At 51.1% G+C, this 20,037-nt stretch overlaps 4 protein-coding genes across 4 annotated transcripts; 1 reads left to right on the top strand and 3 right to left on the bottom strand.

The window, feature by feature from the left end:
• Positions 1 to 22: 22 nt before the first annotated feature.
• F5J12DRAFT_897428 (uncharacterized protein) lies at positions 23 to 1,837 on the top strand (the record flags this gene model as incomplete). The annotated part of the gene is made up of 7 exons (XM_051748024.1): positions 23 to 171; positions 240 to 402; positions 487 to 896; positions 963 to 1,056; positions 1,112 to 1,286; positions 1,340 to 1,451; positions 1,510 to 1,837. The coding sequence occupies 7 exons, from the start codon at positions 23 to 25 to the stop codon at positions 1,835 to 1,837; spliced, it is 1,431 nt and encodes a 476-aa protein (XP_051595516.1).
• Positions 1,838 to 1,872: 35 nt separating this feature from the next.
• Positions 1,873 to 4,532, bottom strand: F5J12DRAFT_861100 (ClpP/crotonase-like domain-containing protein). Its single transcript, XM_051746870.1, has 6 exons — positions 3,931 to 4,532; positions 3,571 to 3,605; positions 3,330 to 3,397; positions 2,386 to 2,590; positions 2,297 to 2,320; positions 1,873 to 2,115 (listed from the first exon to the last, which is right to left on the bottom strand). The coding sequence occupies exons 1-6, from the start codon at positions 4,388 to 4,390 to the stop codon at positions 2,077 to 2,079; spliced, it is 831 nt and encodes a 276-aa protein (XP_051595515.1). The 5' UTR covers positions 4,391 to 4,532; the 3' UTR covers positions 1,873 to 2,076.
• Positions 4,533 to 6,013: 1,481 nt separating this feature from the next.
• Positions 6,014 to 6,594, bottom strand: F5J12DRAFT_786283 (uncharacterized protein; the record flags this gene model as incomplete). Its single annotated transcript, XM_051743402.1, has 3 exons — positions 6,014 to 6,192; positions 6,268 to 6,511; positions 6,544 to 6,594. The coding sequence occupies 3 exons, from the start codon at positions 6,592 to 6,594 to the stop codon at positions 6,014 to 6,016; spliced, it is 474 nt and encodes a 157-aa protein (XP_051595514.1).
• An 11,254-nt stretch (positions 6,595 to 17,848) lies between these two features.
• On the bottom strand, positions 17,849 to 19,761 carry F5J12DRAFT_463814 (NGG1p interacting factor 3). Its single transcript, XM_051739560.1, has 7 exons — positions 19,648 to 19,761; positions 19,507 to 19,522; positions 19,320 to 19,368; positions 18,773 to 19,182; positions 18,540 to 18,661; positions 18,361 to 18,406; positions 17,849 to 18,179 (listed from the first exon to the last, which is right to left on the bottom strand). The coding sequence occupies exons 1-7, from the start codon at positions 19,741 to 19,743 to the stop codon at positions 17,929 to 17,931; spliced, it is 990 nt and encodes a 329-aa protein (XP_051595513.1). The 5' UTR covers positions 19,744 to 19,761; the 3' UTR covers positions 17,849 to 17,928.
• Positions 19,762 to 20,037: the final 276 nt, after the last annotated feature.

Below are 20,037 nucleotides of genomic sequence, written 5' to 3'. Positions count from 1 at the left end.
CCTCTCGCGGCAATTCCATCCCATGACAAGGACCCGTATCGAATCTCTTCTTGCATCCTTCCCAAAACTCATCCCTACCAACTCCCAGCACACCTCCGTCGAAACCTCCGAGGTCCGCTACGTCTACCAACCCCTCGAAGATCTCTACATTCTCCTCATCACGAACAAAGCGTCCAACATCCTTCAAGACTATCGAGACGCTGCATCTGTTTGCGCGTGTCAGTGGCGGATATGTGTAGGAGCCCGGACGAGCGCGAGATTCATCGCGTCGCATTCGAGCTTTTGAGTGCTTTCGATGAGATCGTCAGTTTGGGATATCGGGAACAGGTTTCTCTCACCCAGGTCAGGAGTATCCTGGAGATGGAATCCCATGAAGAGAAAATCCAGGAAATCATCGCTCGCGTACGTCCAAAAATCCTTCCCCCTCCTTTTCTCTCTCTCTCTCTCTCTCTCTCTTCCCTTCCTCATCATTTTACATGGTAACAGAACAAAGAGGCAGAAGCAAAAGAAGAACTCAAGCGTCGCGCTCGCCAACTCGAAATGCAACGTCGTGAGCAACAAAAACGTGCCGCTGCTCTCGGGGGTATGGGTGGTGGTATTGGCGGCGGTATATCCGGGTATTCCCCCGTTCCACGTTTCGAGGCAGCCTCCGAAGCGTCACCCATACGTACAGCTTCCCCAGCCCCGTCAGCTTCGCGGCAGCCAGCGTTCAAGAGCAGCGGTATGAAACTCGGAAGTAGGAAGACTCGCCAAGCAGAATTGCTCGATGCACTGGGTGGCGAGGTTCTTTCTGCAGAAGAGATCTCGGCACCGTCGACCCCGGGCATCGCGGAATCTCCCGTACCAGCAACGGCATCCGTTGTCAAGAACAGTCTCCCCATCGTCACACCTGAAAGGTCAGTTTGATTCCCACTACGCTCTGAACGAGAAAAGAAGGCTCCAACACTGATCCTCATCCCCAGTATACACATCTCCATCAAAGAAACCGTCACGATCGCCTTGTTGCGTGAAGGCGGCGTCAAATCACTCAAACTCCTCGGCGAAATGGGTTTACTCGTCTCAGACCCCCAGCTTGCACACATCCGAGTCGCACTGGCCCCATTTGCACCAGGATTCGGCGCGGATCTTCAACTCAAGCAGCATCCCTAACGTCGCGAAGTTCACACCGGGTGGGGAGAAAGTGATTGCGCTCAAGGACCCTTCGAGAGCTTTCCAGGTTGGACAGGCGCTTGGAGTCCTCAAGTGGAGGTATACGGGGGACGATGAGAGTTATGTCCCTTTGTCAAGTGCGTATCACCGCGCTCGGCGGGTTCGGTGACTGATCATCTGGTTTATGTAGTCAATTGCTGGCCGTCTCTCTCGACCGAAGGGACATGCGACGTCAATATTGAGTACGAACTCGAGAATGAACACCTGATACTCTACGATGTCGTCATCTCCATTCCGCTCCCGTAAGGTTCCACTCCTTCCATTTACTTGCTCACTCGTTCACTGTAATCCCCTTGCTAGCACCGGATCCTACCCCACCGTGTCAACACATCCTCCGTCCTCAGCATGGTCACTCAACCCTAATAACCACACCCTCGAGTGGAGCATTCCCCGTATCAGTAATGATAATGACGATGCGACCGAGTCCACCCGTTCCGGTACACTCGAGTTCTCCGTCGGTGGAGACGACCTCGGGGTCTTTTTCCCTGTCCAAGTCAACTTCGTCGCCCAGGGAAGCGTTGCGAATGTGGACGTAGCGCGCGTGGAACGCGTTGGCGAAGGTGCAGGAGGGGAAGTTGGGTTCTCGTGCGAAAGGGTTATTAGTACGGATTCATATCAGGTCGTGTGAGTAAAGAGAGGGCGGTTCGCTGTTTCTTTATTTGGTGTTGTGAGACGTATATACGTCCTATGAACCCCTCGTAAGTTAGCATTCCCCACACGGCTCATCGGACAAGAGTGTGGTGGGGGAGGGATGCATTCCACACTTACAAGCTATACATACCATACACACATAGAGATAAATATACATATGACCACCCGCCATCACGTCATCACATACACACCAGTGCTCACTACATCGAACACACCTCAGAGTTTTGCAGGGTTCGTCCATTTCGGGATTCGCTTCTGTATAGGTGCCACACGGACATTCAACGTTCAACATCCACGAGATGTCCAATGGTCGTCCGTAACGACCGTTCGATCACAGAACCGTCATTGGCGACCAACCACCGGTAATTATACACATGGACGGATGATGATCAGTTTCAATAATCCAATATCCGAGTAGTGCGCGCGATCGACTTACCTCTACGAACGCAGCCAGACCTTCCTAAACGAATACGACCATTAGTCGACGTTCGTCTATTGAATGCCTCGATCCGGGTAACCGCCCACCTTAACATTCCGCCCATTCCACACCCTCCCACCGGCTGCACTCAGGGCATGGGAGACGACTGCTTCGTCGACATTTCCGACGCGCTGTGCGATCAAAAGGCCTTCTTTCGTGCTTTGAACTGCGTCCGGAGAGTTGGAAGTGATCGTACGGGCGAGGGCGAGGGCAGTGGGGAGAACCTCGGCTGGGGAGGTGACGATGTTGATGCTGGCAGGTGGGGGGCGTGGGTGAATGTCGGATGTGGCGTTTCGGTTTCAGTTTGGGTTGCGGAGTTAGAGGTGGATTGGGTGTGGAGTTGGAACGTGATCCGGGGTAGGGGTAGTCCAATGTGGTTGGCAAAGAATCCACGCGAAAGAGCCCAAAAAGAAAGGTGGTTTTAGGTTAGTTCAACGCCCTGCTCTCAGGCACAGACTCGCCAAAATGATAATGATAATCACTACGACGCGAAGCGCGAAAAGAGCTCGACGCTGAGGGTAATGAACGAACGTGCATTAACAACGCGATGATCGCGAACGACCCGATTCGGCGTAGGCGCATCGATTCGCTCAACGGGGGACAGGGAGATGGAGTGAGGAGAGGATGAAAAGGCGGGTCAAGTAGTATTCTAGTATTCGCGTGGACAAGGAACGTGCCACCCGTCGCCCACCAACTGCCAGGAAACACCGATCACCCACCACAAGTCCTAGGAGTGAGTGACCCAACACTGACGTGTGCCATTTCCAAAATGACACTTGATGACAAACACGAAGAACAAAGAAAGGACTCGTTGCGAGCCAAAGCACAATGCAAGATGACTGGTGAGGACGTCATGGTCCGGCAGCAGTACGGGTTGTGGTAGTAGGACACCGTGAAAGGATTGTGGAGGCGAACACCAACCAAGCGGAAGGACAAAGGTCGGCAGTGGAAACCAAACGGAGAACGACGGGTAAACCTAAATGAGACTTACAAACGAAACCTATCCCTCGCCTCCAAAGCGGTGATGGTGCTTCCGAGAAGAAGCATCTCCGAGGCAAGCTGTGGAACATCATCGTCAGTCACATCAGTGAAGCAACTGATGTCGGAATGTCGGTGAGTAAGACCACAGATCAGTGCGGGCATGGAAGGGGTCAATGAACGACCAATTTCGGACAGCCAGGCCAAGGCACGACGGTGATGCGGAGATGAGACAGAAGAGGGGCGGTCCGTACCTGATGACCCGCGACTCTCGTCAACCTCGGGATCGCTGCAACGACAGATCAGTACGTCGTCCCTTATCATATCCATTATCGCGCGTGTATATACAGGGTGCTCCAGATGGCAGCGACCCAGAAGGAAACACAAATGTGCAAGTATGGATTAGAGGGAAGGAGCAGGTACGTCCGAACGTCCGAACGAAGGAGAGAAGGACGACGTGCCCGTTCCGTTCCGTTCGGTCATGGGGAAATCACATCCGCGAGGTCGAGTCCGTCCCTTTCGTGTCCTCTGTGACTGCCACACCGAGTTGGCTCGGGACGAAGACCCGACCCACCTGTACCCAGGGCTGAGGGGAAGAGGGAAGAAGCACTGACCTCCTTGCGCAGCGACCACGCCTCTCTTTACCTCCAGCAACCCAAAGACAGCATCTGTGCTTGCGACGACGAGGTCGCAATTGAGGATGATCTCGACACCTCCGCCGTACGCAGGTCCGTTGACAGCAGCGATGATGAGTTTGAGGGACGTGCGACGGCGAGAGAGGGCAGCGAATCCGTGCGGCGAGGATGCGATGTCTTGCTGTTCGGTGGTGACGTTGGAGGACTGGCTGGCATGCCATGACTTGAGATCTGCCCCTGCACAGAACATGTCGCCCTCGCCAGTGAGGACGACAACCCACAGACTGGGCTCGCTGTCGAACCAGTCCAGCACGTGAGCGATCTCACGAGTGAGGTCTGGGGTGATGGCATTGCGTTGGCGGGGACGGTTGAGGGCGAGGAGGAGGGTGTGCTCCTGTGGAATGCTTACGGTCAGCTCTGGGGAGGAGGAGGGCTGCATGGCGGGGCATGGCCCCCTCCGCGGGAAATCGACCTCCCATCGGTCTGCTTCCGAGTTGCCGACGTGTCACATTTCCATATATGGACTTGGATCTATCACGTCCGATCCGAAACCTTGGCGTGTCCCCCGATGTGATCACGCCTTTCCTTTTTCGGGGTCACATGAAAAGAATAAAGGGCCACCTTCCTTTTCCGTCTCTGCGTGCATTTGGACATCGCCTGCCGCCGCCATCATCAGGACATTTACCAGTAATATTATTATTACTCGCACAGCGTAATCGCAGCAGGCAAGTTGGCTGGTGGAATGACGCCACGACCAGGTCGACCACCTCCGATAACGGAAACAAGTCCCGGATTCACTTTTATACCCTCGACACTTCCTCTCCTGCTCCCCCATCCACTCGTCCACCTCCTCTTCTAACATGCAATCTACCTCTGCAACCACTACCAGTGCTATGGGCTCCCACCGCCACCACCACGACGCAGACCAACACCTCGTCGTCCACCACAGCTTACCCCAGTGCTGCCATTGCGGCGAGCGCGGTGCTCATGCTCCCCATTGCCCCTTCCGCTGAGCCCGTCTCTCTCCCCTCGTCGCTCTTATTTATCTCTGCAATCTTCGTCCATCTGCAATGCCTGCATTACCATACCCCGTGCATTAATGTGTCATGCCCGACCCACCCATTTTGTCTCAACACACTCCCATACACTACCCCCCATCATACTCCCCATCATTCATCGCCCCCCCCCCCTCACCCATCCATCGTCGAGGAACCATGCACTGCAAACTAAACTTGACGCGTGACGATCACGTAGAGCGTCGCTGGTTCCGGGTTCCGTTTTGCGTTCGGCGAGGATGGTTGCGGCACTCGACTGGGGAGGTCCCATCCCCATATACGGAGTTATCACTTCCCATATCCGGTAGTGCAGCAAGGGGCACACATGGGACCTTGATCAATTCATAGACGTTGATTGACCCTTGGTGTCCCCTTTGTCATCTCTCTGTCAGTTTGGAGCGGGAAACCAACCTAACCGGACACCGGCGCTCGGAGTGGATGGGTTGCTAGCAACGTCTGGGTCTGAGGAACTGTCGAACGTGTGCATCCGCAGTGTGGTCACTGGACCACCAAATGTTCTTGGATATTGGAGTTATGTAATATTGAAACATTGGATTCCTTCACACGAGGACGATCGATGCCATGTAGGATTCATGTAGGAAGTTGGCTAGCCAATGTTACACGTACCCATCCACCATGTATGATATCCGCTCTGCTGTCACCATACATAATTTATTTGTCTTTTCGCACCCTTCTACATGGAAAAAGCACAAACGACGTTATCGGATCCAATTGACGACTTTCCCTGACGTCACATCTCGGTTGCTGGTCCTATTGTTTCCTGTAGAGGCATGCTTAAACTGAGACACCTTCATCATGTGCACGCAAATTTTTAAAAGCCAGTTGACGACATAGGTATTGACCCGCCCGTCGTGGATACCAGTGGAGCCCCCACGTATCTGGGAGTGGAGGGTGGTCGTCTTCGCAACGACGAGGTCTCTTAGGAGTCTCCAAATACTGTGCCCGCAAAACCCCCGGGGGACGCTCTCCGTGAAGCCGTACGGCGTTCATCTACTACCTCGATCTTGATGAAAGCCCTGGAACCGAGACTTCCATGGGGGAATATCTGCACGAATGGTCTCCACACCCGCGTTCGCTGGCGAGTCATGTAAGAAGCACTCATACTCCGAAAGTCTGGGAGTCCAGGTGGCTGGCCCGGTAGACTGGATGGCGGGCTTAGAGAGGACTATGATAGTAACTTCAAGTAATAGATAAGATGAGTACAGGTTGGCGATCCATCCAGTTTTTACTATATGCTTACATATCAACAGACCAAGCGGGTCAATTTGGTTTTTCGGACAGTCGCTGACATGATGCGAGTGATGGGCCCTTGCACTACCCGCCGCAGCCCAAAGCATAACAAGAGATACACACACGTCCGAACATGACAGTCTATTCCGTGCCGCGGTCTCCACACCGTCTCTGATGCTATATCGTTTCAACCCCGAGGAGAAGTTCAGATATGGATTGTCAATATATTCCAAACGTTCAGCTGTTACCACGTCCTGTACACGAGTGTGTATAAGCGCATACGTACGTACATCGCCGCCGCGATTGAAGCTTGAAGGGCAACCACAAATTTGTGCATGCGTGGCCCGAATGGATGAAACTTTGAAGGACAGAAGGGAACTTTGACCGGAACTCAGTCAGCACGACGCACTCTCCTCGGTCTTATGACAAAGTATTACCCCTGGCCCTGCACTGCTTAATACACGTGGTGGTGGTGTCGTCTTCTCCGCAACGCAAACATGGTCTCCACTTACTTTATTGTACTCTCGATTGCCCGCAATGTATGCACCATTGTTTCGAGTCAAGGAGCTATACTCACGATGTTCCGAGGGACAAAAAAATGAGAAAAAAAGTAAAACCGGAGTTCGGGAGTTCGGGGCGCTAAGAAGCCTAATTTGCAAGAATGGAGATTCACGTACACACCCACGCAGGAGCGGGTGACTTTCTGGGAACGCTGGTATGTTGCGGAACTCGTGGGTGAATGGAGAGGAGGGTGTAAGAGGACTTTGAGTGGAACTAAGACTTGGCTAGCACGACTAGCAGGCGCACACGATGCACTCAGCGAGGTCTCTTCATATGACACATTTGTATATCAGGTGCAGGCGCGTAACCGCCTGCATGTACTTGCTTCACCTAACCAAAACTCTCGAGCGCATGGTACGAATTTCGTTATTATTGCCTTGAGTAAGCGACCGAAGTACAAAGAACTGCGTTCCGAGATCAAGAAGGAAAAAAAAGAACGGAGTTCGGAACGGAGAGGCCTACATATGCATAAGAATGGAGATTCACGTACGCGTATGTACACAGGACGATTGTGATTGGCCGGGTAGTAGGTGTGCATCGCGGGGTGGTCGATAGATGGCGGAGGAGATTGTGAGGGACTGAGGGAGACTCGAGAGTTTAACGGGGATGAGCGCACCCAAAGTCTGCAAGGCCTTTCACTCTTGCAACCTTTGACAAACAACGGAGCTAGTTGGTTTTTCGACCCTAGCCCTATTCCGAGTTTGCGAGGTTCCGCAATTCGGGGCGGGCGGGGATGGCAGTGCACAAATACGTTATATTTTACAACGATAAAGAGCAAGGTACGTGTTGTTTGTGATCGGGCAAGTACGGGAGATTGAGCCACTGAAGTAAGTTGGAGGGTGTGGTGGAGATCGAGAGGGAGCTTCGCACGACCTGCATGTGCTTCTGATACCGTAGTAGTTGATGGGACGGCGGACCCTCCATGATACTCAAACCTCGTGTCTCTGGATCACCACCCGTGTTACAGGGAGTGGTGAGAAATTGATTATACTGATTGATACGATGCTGCCATCAACCGCTGTGTATCACAGCACCATCCGATCAGGCAAACGGACTCGAAGGTGGCTCAGCTCGGTGCACACAACGCCGTGTTTGTCTGTTCCTTCACATCGGAACAACTGAATTGCAGTAGAATGCACAGCATGGCCAACCCCACGGGTTCAAACTTTCACCCACGTCGGGGATGTCGACCCGTTGAGTTCCACTAACGTGCTTACTATACACCATCCGTGCACAGCAAGTACTGTACTGTTCACACGTTCATTTATCAGGTCCTATTAGGCTAACAACTTGTTCACTCACGTCCAATGTGTTTGTAGGTGCCTGCCTGCCTGTGTCTGCCTGTTCGGATGCAATCTATCACTAATCCCCCCTGGATAAATTTATGGCTTTGCATCTACGCACCTTGCATAGCTATTTCCACGCTGCACTGCCCACGCGAGTACGTGAGTTCCTGTCATACCTGGTACTGTTCATGCTGCCTTACGACCTCAACTACGACGCATATGGGCGTCAACAGGATGGGATCGAGGGTACGGATGCCCCGTGTGTGCATGAATGACAGCCAACCAGTGGAGACCGCCACCTCCGCCGAGGCGTGTCGTCGTTAGTGAGGCATCAACTCTATTTACAGTATGGGCAAGCACTCTTACAATCTTGACTTGATCAACTCCACAGATAGCGTTAGCAATCGTAGCTCAACACCTGTCTGCGGGCCTATTGGGTCGGGCTATGTTCGTAGTAGAGCGCCAGCGTCCGTACCTTCCGGGACGGGAACCTATCGTTCGGGTAGACAGCGGAAGTATATCTGCGGACTGCGTATGAACTACGAAACGCGGTGCGGTATCGATCGGACGTGTGTTATTAGACGCGCACGTGGGAGCTGGGTGCCAGTAGAAGATGTGATGCATAGAAGATTGATGAGATTGGAGACAAAAAATAATGCACGTTATGCTGTTCTGCCTGCAGTTCAGGTACTTGGAGGGCGGATGGCGAGAGGCTTGGTGGCGTGTGGCAGAATTCCTGTGTGGACGTACCACCGGGTTGTCAACGTGTCAACATTGGTCGGATTCGAATTCTCAGGTCCCTATCACCGGGTGCGTCTCAATATTCTTCCCCTTAGAGATCGGTAAGCGAATAGTTGAAGTGGTGATGCATTCAGTTGCTCGGAGCTGAACTCGAGTTGATGACATATGTGCTGTTATGTTATGTAGAGAAGAGAAGAGAAGAGAAGACACTAGATTTGGGCAAAGCTGATAAGATGATGCATATCCGAGTCGAAGGTGTGTTGCCAGTGACCTGCGTGGCCAAGATTATTGAGACTCGGTGTAGGGATACGTCACCTCGATGACGGGAGTGGTCGATAATCGACATAATACTCACTCAACTTAGCTCCGCCTATCGCCCAGTCGTCATTTTTGTCATTTGACTGGCTCGTCAAGTCCCCTGTGTTCGGAACTGAAACTCCCATACGCTGTACAACAGCATCTTCCATGCAAGACTTATCTGGTAAGAATCGATAAATGCCGAGCTTACGAACTCGCCTCTTCGAACGTGGCACATAAATATGCGTTGTAATTTTGGACAAGTATGTAGGTGGTTCGACCGTGATTGCAAGTTTAGCACTACGATAGTAGTACGAGCGCGCTGAGAGGGGGGACGAGGATAATGATAATAGACTACGAGGGACAAGGGGAAGCTTCTTCAATCTCGCCCATGAATTGGACCCCTCGGTTCCTTATCAGTACTAGTGCATGGGACGATGCAAAAATGAATGGGCGACATTCAGGACAGTCGGACAATCGAGCACTCCTATCCACGATCCGAACTTCTCAACTTCTTCCGTGCATGCGAGCACATGCGAGGGTCGTGGGGAATGTAGAGAAGAACCTCGTGACCGGGACGGGCATGGCAGAGACGTCAGCATCGACGTCACACCGAGGCATTGATCGTTAATTCCTTCGCTAGAGTGCGAAAACATGATTGGTAGATTGACAGCAGTTCGAGGGGGATGGGTAGATCTACTATTGATAACGACTGCGGTTCGAAATGGGCCTATCAGATAACACTCTATTACTCTTCTTCAATCCTTCTTCTGACGGGTATGTGCGAAAGTGCCACAGTTATGACACGCAGTAAAGCCAAGAACATTCGACAACGTGATACGGAGCGTGTTTTATCTGTTCGCTGTCGACTGTAGGAGCTTGGGAGAAACCGTCCTTTATCAGGTTTGACATCAATATCTGACTTATCCTTCGAAGCCTTCGTTTATCGGCCATGCGCTATCATGTTCATTTCACTTCGGGGTTGGGCGGGTGATGAAGTAGAGGAATGTATTAAAGCGGGATTTGATACTGGGCAGCCTTGAGGACCGGATGCGGAGTATTAAGGCTCCCGAAGCTTCTCTCGCCTTCCTGTGGCAGACTCGTCCTGGGTGGTCCTTCTGTCATGTTCTGGCTGATCCCACATTGCAACGTGCTTCATGCGGTCCGGAATATACAAGATAGAGCTTGGACGCAGATTCTAGGCTTCGAGGGGTGCCTCTTTCCTCGGGTCATAGCCAGCCAGCCACTTTTTCGGCTAGACGAACTCCAGCGTGTCACCCAAAGTTTGGCCTGAAACGACTTATGTCCGAACATAATATACTCCACGCACCTTGTCATGCTGTGTTCACATGTACCCGCCCGGCGACTTGTCTGGGCAGGGGGAAAAGGGGAATCAATGATTCCATTGATCACAAGCGTCTACGCCTGAGTTAACTTTCGTCCGTGGGCACGCGTGAAACCATGCTGGTCGTTTGATTATGAATGTTAAATTGGACTTGGCATAATTAGGCGTATAGTTGCCCTGCGTACCTGTGTAAAATATCGTCACAACCTCATTGGGCGCAATTACTTACTGGAGCAGGATAGGGTTTAGCAGGGCAACTGAGGATGCCCAGGCTGCGCAATAGAGCGTAATAGATAACAACCTGATCAAACTCGCCACACAATGTTGCAGCATTATTCCGTATGGTTACGGATATTTACCATTTTGCCTCCCTGCCTGGGCGATCGTGCCAGTATCGCTGGTGCCATTGCGGTGGCGATTTGCGATGCGATCTCAGATATATTGTCACGATAGTGAGTCGCAGTCAGGGTTATGTGCAGGGAAGCTGCGTAAGGTGGTCCCTGTCCAGAATCTCGTTCTTCCTTGTTTGCTTCTTCGGACCTCGCGTATCACGCGGTGGCCATCGTCATCGACCTCATGATGATTAAGATACCGGAGCTCGAGCGCATAGCCGTTTGCCACGATTATGCATCAGGCATTCATGTACAGATATGGGAATGAAGGAATGCGTGATACATTGATGTGTTGCCTGGCGAGCACACGTGTAAGAAGAGATCTGCTTCAGCGCTTGAGTCAACTTTGTTGCGGTTACGTCTTGTCGCGCCGAACGTGGGGGACGGCCTTGCCCGATACCGATACATAGATGGTGCATGCTGAACACAGGAATGGGTCGGTCTGGCCATCTCGTCATGTAATGTCTCCAAACGGTGGTTAGCAGCGGGAGGCTTGGGAGAGTCGGTACCAAATTACGAATGGCGGTGTGGCCCCTTAATTTTCCCTTTCACTTAAGCCTTGGGCGTGGTATCGGAACCGCTTTTGGTGCGTCGAGGTCGGGTTATTGGTTGAAACGAAAGAGTTGAGCGCTAGTGCGTGGGATGGCATGACTCAGGACACAGGACGTGTGGCGAGTAGGTTGCGAGTAGGCGTTTCAAAAAGAAACATGTCTGTTGTTGTCGTCTGGTATTTAGTGATAACATGGTGCAAGACATAACTTTCACAAATTGAGTTCGCTTAGCAGCTGAGTGTACTATCTGTGACGAAGTTCAGCGCTGGTTGATGGCACGATGACTGCTGTGCTCAGAGGCGAACGTGTTTGCCAAGTCTCCATCCCCCTTGACGGTGCTGAGTGCCAATTCAAACATTGTCTCATGCTCGCTGTCTTCAATACTGTCACCGAATCGGTTTTCTCGCTATCTCCAGTCTAACGGTGCCGGTCGTGTTCTGGAACGGAGATTGGCTAACATCAGAGAAACGGGGAATGACAGAATCGCGGTCACGACCAGTCAGTGACGGGTTTAAACAGGTTTAAACCATTTTTTCGCTTCCTGATGAATGACGCAGTAGTTGTTTGGCCACGCCGACTCCACCATTTGACTGAGCGCCACGTTTCTCACCCTTGTCGCTTTGCTCGGCAGTTTGATCTCGGTATGTTTGAGTATCGTGATCTCCAAATGCGTAGACGTCGCTTGACTTGTTCGAAGTACTTAATAGGAAAAATTTCTTTCAGAAACAACTTACAGGCTGTCAGGCCTGCGCGCGCTTCGCTCAAACGAGAGTTACAGAGATGGTTTCTGGAGGAGTCTTCTCACATCGTACGGGCTTCTTGCAGAGTACTGTTGCGATAAAGCTGTGCCGCATCCCTGGAAGTCTGAATTTATAACGCTTTGGACCAAACGTGGTGGCCGTTTGGCTGAGCGTTTTGTCAATGGATTACAGTATTTGCTTCCCTGCTGCATTGGAATGCCTTAATGACCCGCCATTCCGAAACTCCTTTATGCAAGGTTCTGTACGCATGAGAGTTTTTCCAGCTGAGTAGTAATAACCCCCCATATTCTTCGACAGTTTTTCACTAGCCACTACCCTGGTCATAACTATCAACGGTCTTTTTCTCTTTACTGCCGACCGATCGTTATCCAACTGTCCACGTCCATTAACTCCGCATCTTGCATTGATGGGCCCGTTGGGTGAACGATACTCCGCCGGTTGGTCGTCGTATTCAGCCTTGTTTGTTTTTCCGTATTCTTTGATTCCGTTCCAGGTAAACGGGTAGCGGGTGCCGGTATGAGTGGAAGCCTGACGCAAGATTTCACCCTGCTGAACGACGATACTTCGTTATAACATTGTCATGGCGTCGTCATTGTAGTGCAAGTTGGCAGGTCTATTGTTTATTACCCGGCCATTATCGACGGTCTGCCTACGTCCTAATGACAGCTGACAAGCAGCGCAACTGCTGGGTTTAACACTGTCCCCGACCAAACACCATGAAAATGAAATATTGGAGTCCAGAAGGCACGTATGTATCCACCTTGCGGTATTCATCGTCATCCCGGTGTATTTTTCGTATCTTGCTACCCCTTGCAGCGGGAATAACAAACATCCCCACTATCTGGTCGAGGGAACTCACCCTTTCAAAGTCATGATACCCCAACTTTGACGTTTCCCATTCCGCTTCAGAACGCGCACCCTAACCACCGCTGATGCCACGCCCGGAGGCTCGCACGGTTATCTACTGGCTGACGTTCATATACTCTCGAATCCAGTGCCCACAATCACCCATATGCACATATCCTCTGATATTGTTCCCATGATTTCGGTATTGCTAGAGATAGCGCCATGTATTGACTGCTAGTTACGTCTTGCATCCTCCCGCCGAGAACGGCAAAATCACCTATTTTTGGGTGCGTAGGCATTGCCCAGTGAGACCTTTTCGTTGTATGACAATCACTCGGTATAGCTGACCAAATACAGGCACCTTCGACGTCGCCGTCAAGGCGTGACGACGTGGTATAAATGGGGCATGACGCGGGTTATTCTTGCGCTGTCAACCTACGTGCCAATATCTTATCCGTGTCCCATTCCCGTCATTGGAACATAATCAGAAATCAGTATAGTGTGCGTAATATGGTGCTGATACGCTATTCTGGGCCCATGCCTAGCCCCGCATTCCCACCGTGCCATCAACGCAAGCTTCCAGAAGTCGAGGCGAGTGCAATTCAATCATCCGCCAAGAGGTGGCTAGTTGACAGGCCTTGCTCATCCACATGATCATCATGCTGGCAACGACCTATTGAGATGTTCGCGACGCGCGATACATTCAATTCCGCAAACTCCCTATTCATTCATTTTCCCAGGTTCCGTGGCTATCACCTAGTAAGCCATTTACCAGTTTAGCATAAACCGCGCACATCCAGATCCGGCGTCACACAAAGCTTCTCGTGCTTGACAGGGCTGCGAACCACTGAGGAGTTTGCCATCGCTTCTTCTGTTTGGTAGGATGCCACGTGTGTACCCCAGACACTGGACCTGTGCTTCTGAGTGGATTCTTGTACCTGCATAGGTTCCTTCTTCTTCCCCGCTTGATGTTTATTTTCTGCGTCACTTGAACATGCACACATGAGGTCCACATCACATCGTTCTTTGCCATCGTCACGCTCTGTCCGGAAGTTTCCCCACCTTCCTTTCTCGACAACTCTTCTCTCGAGTATATCTCGTACCTTGCCCTGAGTCGTCTCGCTTTCCCCTTCTTGTCTCGTCTCTCTTTGGCATGCGTATTTGTCCGCCTTTAAATTAAATCCGGCCTCGCCTATCCCATGTTTGGCCGGCTACACATTCAACAACTTGCGGTGGGTCAGTATTCCGAGCTGCGTGGTGCATGCTCAAAGGATTCGTACAAATTCTCAACAGGAAATTCATTCCCTTGAAACGCAACTCGAAAACCACGTTTGGAGGTGTCCAACCCAAACCCATCGGAGTGTGCAACACGTGATCATGCCCCCGTATCGACTCGTGACTGATTCCGTCAACTCCCTCGCATTTTGGTCTCCTTGATCATGGGTCATGAGCACTTCGAGTACAGCCCCCGACCCGATACGCAAATCCGCGTATGGCAGGCACGAGGTACGCGCATACTGCGGGTGTACGAATAAGCCCACCTTTCTCATCTGCCTGAACCTCCCACGGAAGCAGAGTTTAGATTTGACAAATAACACAGGGCATTGCCCAACCCAACGTCCATTATGACAACTATGCTGTGATAATGCCACACGTGATGCGGATATTGCCTTCTGTGCTTCGCCTCCTACCCATCAACTTCCTCATACACGGGTCGGAAACGGGTCAGAGGTAAAAGCCGAGTCGACTATGTACATTTAGTAATCGCAGACTTGTGACTAAGATATTTGAAGTTAAAGACGGCTCGGGAAACCTAAGGACCAATGAACGAGACGACGGTTCCGCCGAAAAGTCAAATCACTAAAGCCTCATCATCCCCGGATCCTGTATCACCCCGCCTTTCAAACTCTTTCCCCTCCCGGATCGCGGGGTATACGTGTGTATGTATACACCGCATGACGATAATCTTCCTTGATCAAGTTTAACATGGGCGATTGCAGATGATATGAATGGTGGCACCGCGGATAGTGAATGGAATTTAGGCCCCAGATAGTCTCACAATGTGCTAGTATCCGGGTGATCGAATGAAACGTGATGGGGTCAACGAGTCAATTCCTTTGATAGTAAGGGTGACCCATCCAACAAGTCGGCGCTGTGCGGTCTTTGAGCTTATGTTGCAGGAAGCACGTCTGTCGTGCCACGGTCAGTTAATTTGGCTTCTCGGGCGTCCCTTCTGGCGTACCTACAACCTCGCATCGCCATCGTTCAAGCCGAGAACAAAGATAGTTCAACTTGCCAAATTTCGAATTGAAAGGCAGAAACGCTCGAACAATTATCCATCTCGCATTCGCATTCCTACGTACTGACCTCCTCCCTCAGACTTCTATAATCTAACCATCAAACTTTTAGCTCAGCCAACCACTGTCCTGATTCATGCATTACTGCCCGAGTCCTTGCAAGCGGCGTGAGCCGTGGAACCGTGCATACTAAGGTTCAAATTGAGGGCTGGATAGGCTCGTGATGTGCCGATTCCTTTGCAGGGTGACCAACGCAGGCCGCCGATTCACCGGGTCGACGTTGTATAGTATTTTGAATATTGTTACAGGAATCATCGGTGTCACCCCTCAGTCGTTCAATCGACTTAACATCTTCTGAGGCGTTCCTCCCAGGTCATATGAGTCTCGCTCTCTAACTCCCCGTCGGTCACGCGAGAGAAGTGTCTGGCCGCATGTCCCCCAGAAACCCAAATGCGAAACCCACATTGAAACCTCAAGGCCCCATCGATCATCCTCGCCTGGTTATGTAATTTATCGTCGAATCGGTGTAAGTATGACAACGAGGTGCGTACTGGCCATGTCCGATAAACAGTGATGAGGTTACGTGACACCGGACCAGGTGCGAGATAAAGACAGTGTTGTCTGTCCGGTCGGCCGCCGCATTCTACACACTTCTAGCTGACTTTCTCGAAGCTTGCTTCTCTTCTGTGACCTGTCAGACATGTAGTCGGACTTAAAACACCTACTCTGCATGCCACACTCACACATTATCGTCTGAATGAAAAACCTGGGTCGAATCCGTGCCACCAACGTTCAATGAAAACCGTTCGTTTGGGGGATAAGCTCTTTCGTTGCGACTCAGAGTGTCCAACTCAATCAGACCCGAACCCCCCGCGTATGCTTGTTTCAACTTGAACGTAGCACCCTCCCTTACCATTCCTGCGCCGTTATCACGTCCAAACAAAAGGATGATGCTGTGATAGTGCCATGATCAGTGAGTGACCCGACGGCTCCGTTGAAAACTTCAAATCACTAAAGCCTCGTCATCTCCGCATGCCGTATCGTCTGGTCTTTCTTGCACGTGTATTACATGTAACATGTGGCCACCCGCATGGACAATGATCTCGCATGATCATGCTTGGCCGAAACTTTTCAAGGGATACGAATTGTGGAACCACTGATAGTGTGATGGAATCCGGAACGTGTCGGTGTCCATGTGACTGCACGAAACACGGGGGCGCGTTGGTCTGCGTGGCCATACAAACACCATCTCAACAAGTGGCATCATGCTGTATGGCATACGAAGGTTATGAAACTGAGTGTCTCACTGTGGTCCCACACATGGTCAGCTGTCCCACTATCATAGCCCCTGTTTCCCGAGGGGTCGTCTCAGACCATCATTCTAATTGTGTTCAGTCTACTGTTCAAATGCAGAAGTGGGTGCGTAACTCGCCGAATTTCGAATTGAGAAATGGAAGTCAAGTGAACACGCATGAGTTCCACCTCTCCCACACTCAGCTCCCCTGACTTCGTTAACTTGCAGCCATCATCAAACTTTCATGTAACCCTCCGATCCGAGCCTTTGCACACTTGACTGAAACCTTGTTTGACGTTAAATCCAATTCCCAAGAGGTGTCATTATCTATGCGATCGCATGACTAACGTCACTAGTAAACCCCACCCGATGGGTCAGTGCTATGTAGCACTTGAGCTCTATTGCAGGAATCACAGCAGTCTCCTCTGTTGTGCAACGGTCTGATAGGCTGTCCCGCCAGTGGTGCGTTTCATGTATCTCCTTTGGTCATCCCAGTAGTGCAGGTGCAGGGCCTGCGCCGCTCTGATCATCACCCCAACCCTAAATTGATCGCGTAACTCGTCCGATTTCGAATTCGGAGTGCAAAGGTGACGTTGGGACAAGCGAAAATCTACTCATTTCGCCTCTTACTTTGAACTGATTCCCTAAGCCCTCAGTAACATAATGGTCAGATTTCACGAACCCCCCACATCAGCCTATGCACATCGATCTCACGCAATTCTGCAGTACAGCCTACGACAAATAACGACGTCAACGAAGGTTACATCATCCGGTCCAAGGACAAGAATGTCCATCTGTCTGGTTCCTGACACTCTCCTCACCCACGGACCTGCATGTTGTGGCGCTTGAAATACAGCTTCCTATACATGTCACGGTAACTCATTTCCGTCCAGGTGAACAAACTTCTCTTGCCAATGGTCCCCGCGGATAGCTTTTAAGAGGCACCTGTGCTAGTACAAGCACGTTGGCGGGTTTGTTCAAGAGAATGGCAACGGCGGCATCCGCCAACTTACAGAGCACTAACTCCTTTGAATTGTAATCTGAACTTGACCCTTCCTTCTTCCCTAACGTCTCCTTATTAGTACCTACTTGGACCATCGCTCCGGCTTCGTTGGTTCTCCAAGCCAGAATCCACCACATAATGCTGATCTTCGAGTCGAGAGACGAGATGTTTATTACAATTAACTCAGTTTGTGCTCTCCCACCAAATGACCCGGCGACCTGCCAAATAACCTATCATAATCGTCCGGCTTTCCGGTAACTCACGCCAGCAATCCAGTCCAAACTTACCTTACCCAGGCTACACACGGTCCAGAGGGTGCCTATCTGTTTGACTAACGTACACCTCAGCGCAGCTTAAAACTCTCCTCTCCTTTTCCATCAGACTTAGACCCTGAACCTCGGAGTTTTGCTGCATATTAGGACCTCCATCACCATCATGGTCGCCCAGAGACATCGCGGTGGATGTGGGCCGCGCATACTCGGCGAGTACAGCCCGCAGCTTTGATGCCAAGACGGGGAGATAGCCTCGTTCAGTGTTCGTATGTCCGCCTAAGGTACGTTCAGAAAGTGGTTTGTTTTCAGGTCACATGAGTGGATGAGAAGGTCGAAAGTTCCAACGAGCGACGGGAGTTGTCCCAGCATGCACACATCCATTCGATTCGATCGGCAAGTCAGTGTACATTCGTGTGAAAAGCCATCATATGATCCCAGTCAAACCAAAAAAACTCACATAGAATGACATATCGCCCTGCTGAGATGGCTGCTAAAACTTCGTGCTATAAAGTGCGTCTTCGTGTCAGTTCTTGAGAATCACTTTTTTGTCATTACTTTTGACACGAGAGTACGCAAAGAGCGAAGAATAGGCATCCAGGGCGGGAAAAATTGTGGAGAAGCAATCTGAACACCTACGTGTGCCATCTCTCCCGTGAAGTACACATCTGCGTTGACACCAGCGAGAACTGACCCTCCGGAGCCTGCACATATTGCGATGGTGCGTACTTGGCGCGGTACAAGCGGGCGGGCAAGGTCGACTGAATGGGAGAGAGGAGTAGGACAGTGCGAGGATGGGTTGCGGATATGTATGTATAGGAATCATTGCTGCATTAAAAAGAAGAACACGCGTCTATAACGTCGAAACTCACCACAGCTGAGTCCAAGGTGATCTTTGATCCTTTCAACTACAACTTCAATGGCTGTCTCCCGATGTAACACAACCAATCTCCCGAGCCCACCCTCGTCTTCCTCTTTAATTGTTCCACTTAAGAATTTCACCTCGCCCGCCCGCTCAATATCATGGACTGTTTTCCCGACTGTAGATGCTTCTATGTCGACGAGACCACTCGCCAAGAAATCGTTGACCCCGCCTCTGACGGAATCAAGGGCGGTATGTGGGCTATACACGCTCACGCCCGCCGCTGCCAGCTTTAGAAGTGAGGCTTGAAGCGAGGTAGCAAGCGTGAATGAAGAGAGGGGTTTGAAGATGGGTGGGTGGTAGGAGATGACAAGAGCTGTGGATGGATGAAGGGCTTCTTCTAACACGGAGGGGGTTAAGCTGGAAAAAAAATCAGCCGGCAAGCGCGAGATTGGCATGTACGAGTATACAGAGGAAGGAAACGGAACAAGTAATAAGTCAGAAGTGTGAATAAGTTAGTTAGAAGCTCTTAGAAGGTTGACAACCGAGAGACGCACTCGATCGTTAGAAGGACTCTGTTCGCTTCAGGACGCGCAACGGGGGACTCTAAATCAACCGGTCACCATTAGAATCAGTACGGGGACGATCGCGGCTTCGCATCATGGCATCGCATGCAGAAGCGTGCGTTGCATTCGTTCGCCACCGCCTGTTATGTCTTCCGCAAAGTCTGACACACGTACGCACCAAGAAGGAGCCCTACCTATGATCCAAGTCAGTGTTATTATTCAGAGAGTCTGCTGATCACTTTCGACCACATCATGCTGGCAGAAGCCCGAGGACGGGATGGCTGCTCGGTGGATGATGTGACTTAGCAGCGGTACTGACATTATCCCACTTCTCTGCCAGTCGTAATGGTGCAATTTTTTCCATCGCACGCAGTGTATATCGAGCAAGTATGGATGCAGTGGACATCGTGGACATCGTCGTTGGAAGTTGTTGCCTGTGGCTGCTCCTTCATACGGTTACATAACGAAAACATTTCTCTTCTTTGACGTGTATGTACATAAAGTAAGTCCATACCATTTCGCTCTCAGCAGTTTTGTAGATCCCGATGCTGACGATCAGCAAGGAAGGGTTTCGCTGAGGCGAACAGAGATCCACAGTCACCTCTTATCAAGGCGTAACCGCCTCGACAGCCGCGCAAGTGTGTCTACAAAGACTACATACGGGTCTGTAGGGTAAATCATCCCATTTGTCACATAATTATGAACGTAA

Source organism: Pisolithus orientalis (genome assembly GCF_024613125.1).
Source record: "Pisolithus orientalis strain OTSU chromosome Unknown F5J12scaffold_53, whole genome shotgun sequence".
Taxonomy (NCBI): Eukaryota; Fungi; Basidiomycota; class Agaricomycetes; order Boletales; family Pisolithaceae; genus Pisolithus; species Pisolithus orientalis.
This window is presented reverse-complemented; position numbering and strand designations above follow the sequence as displayed.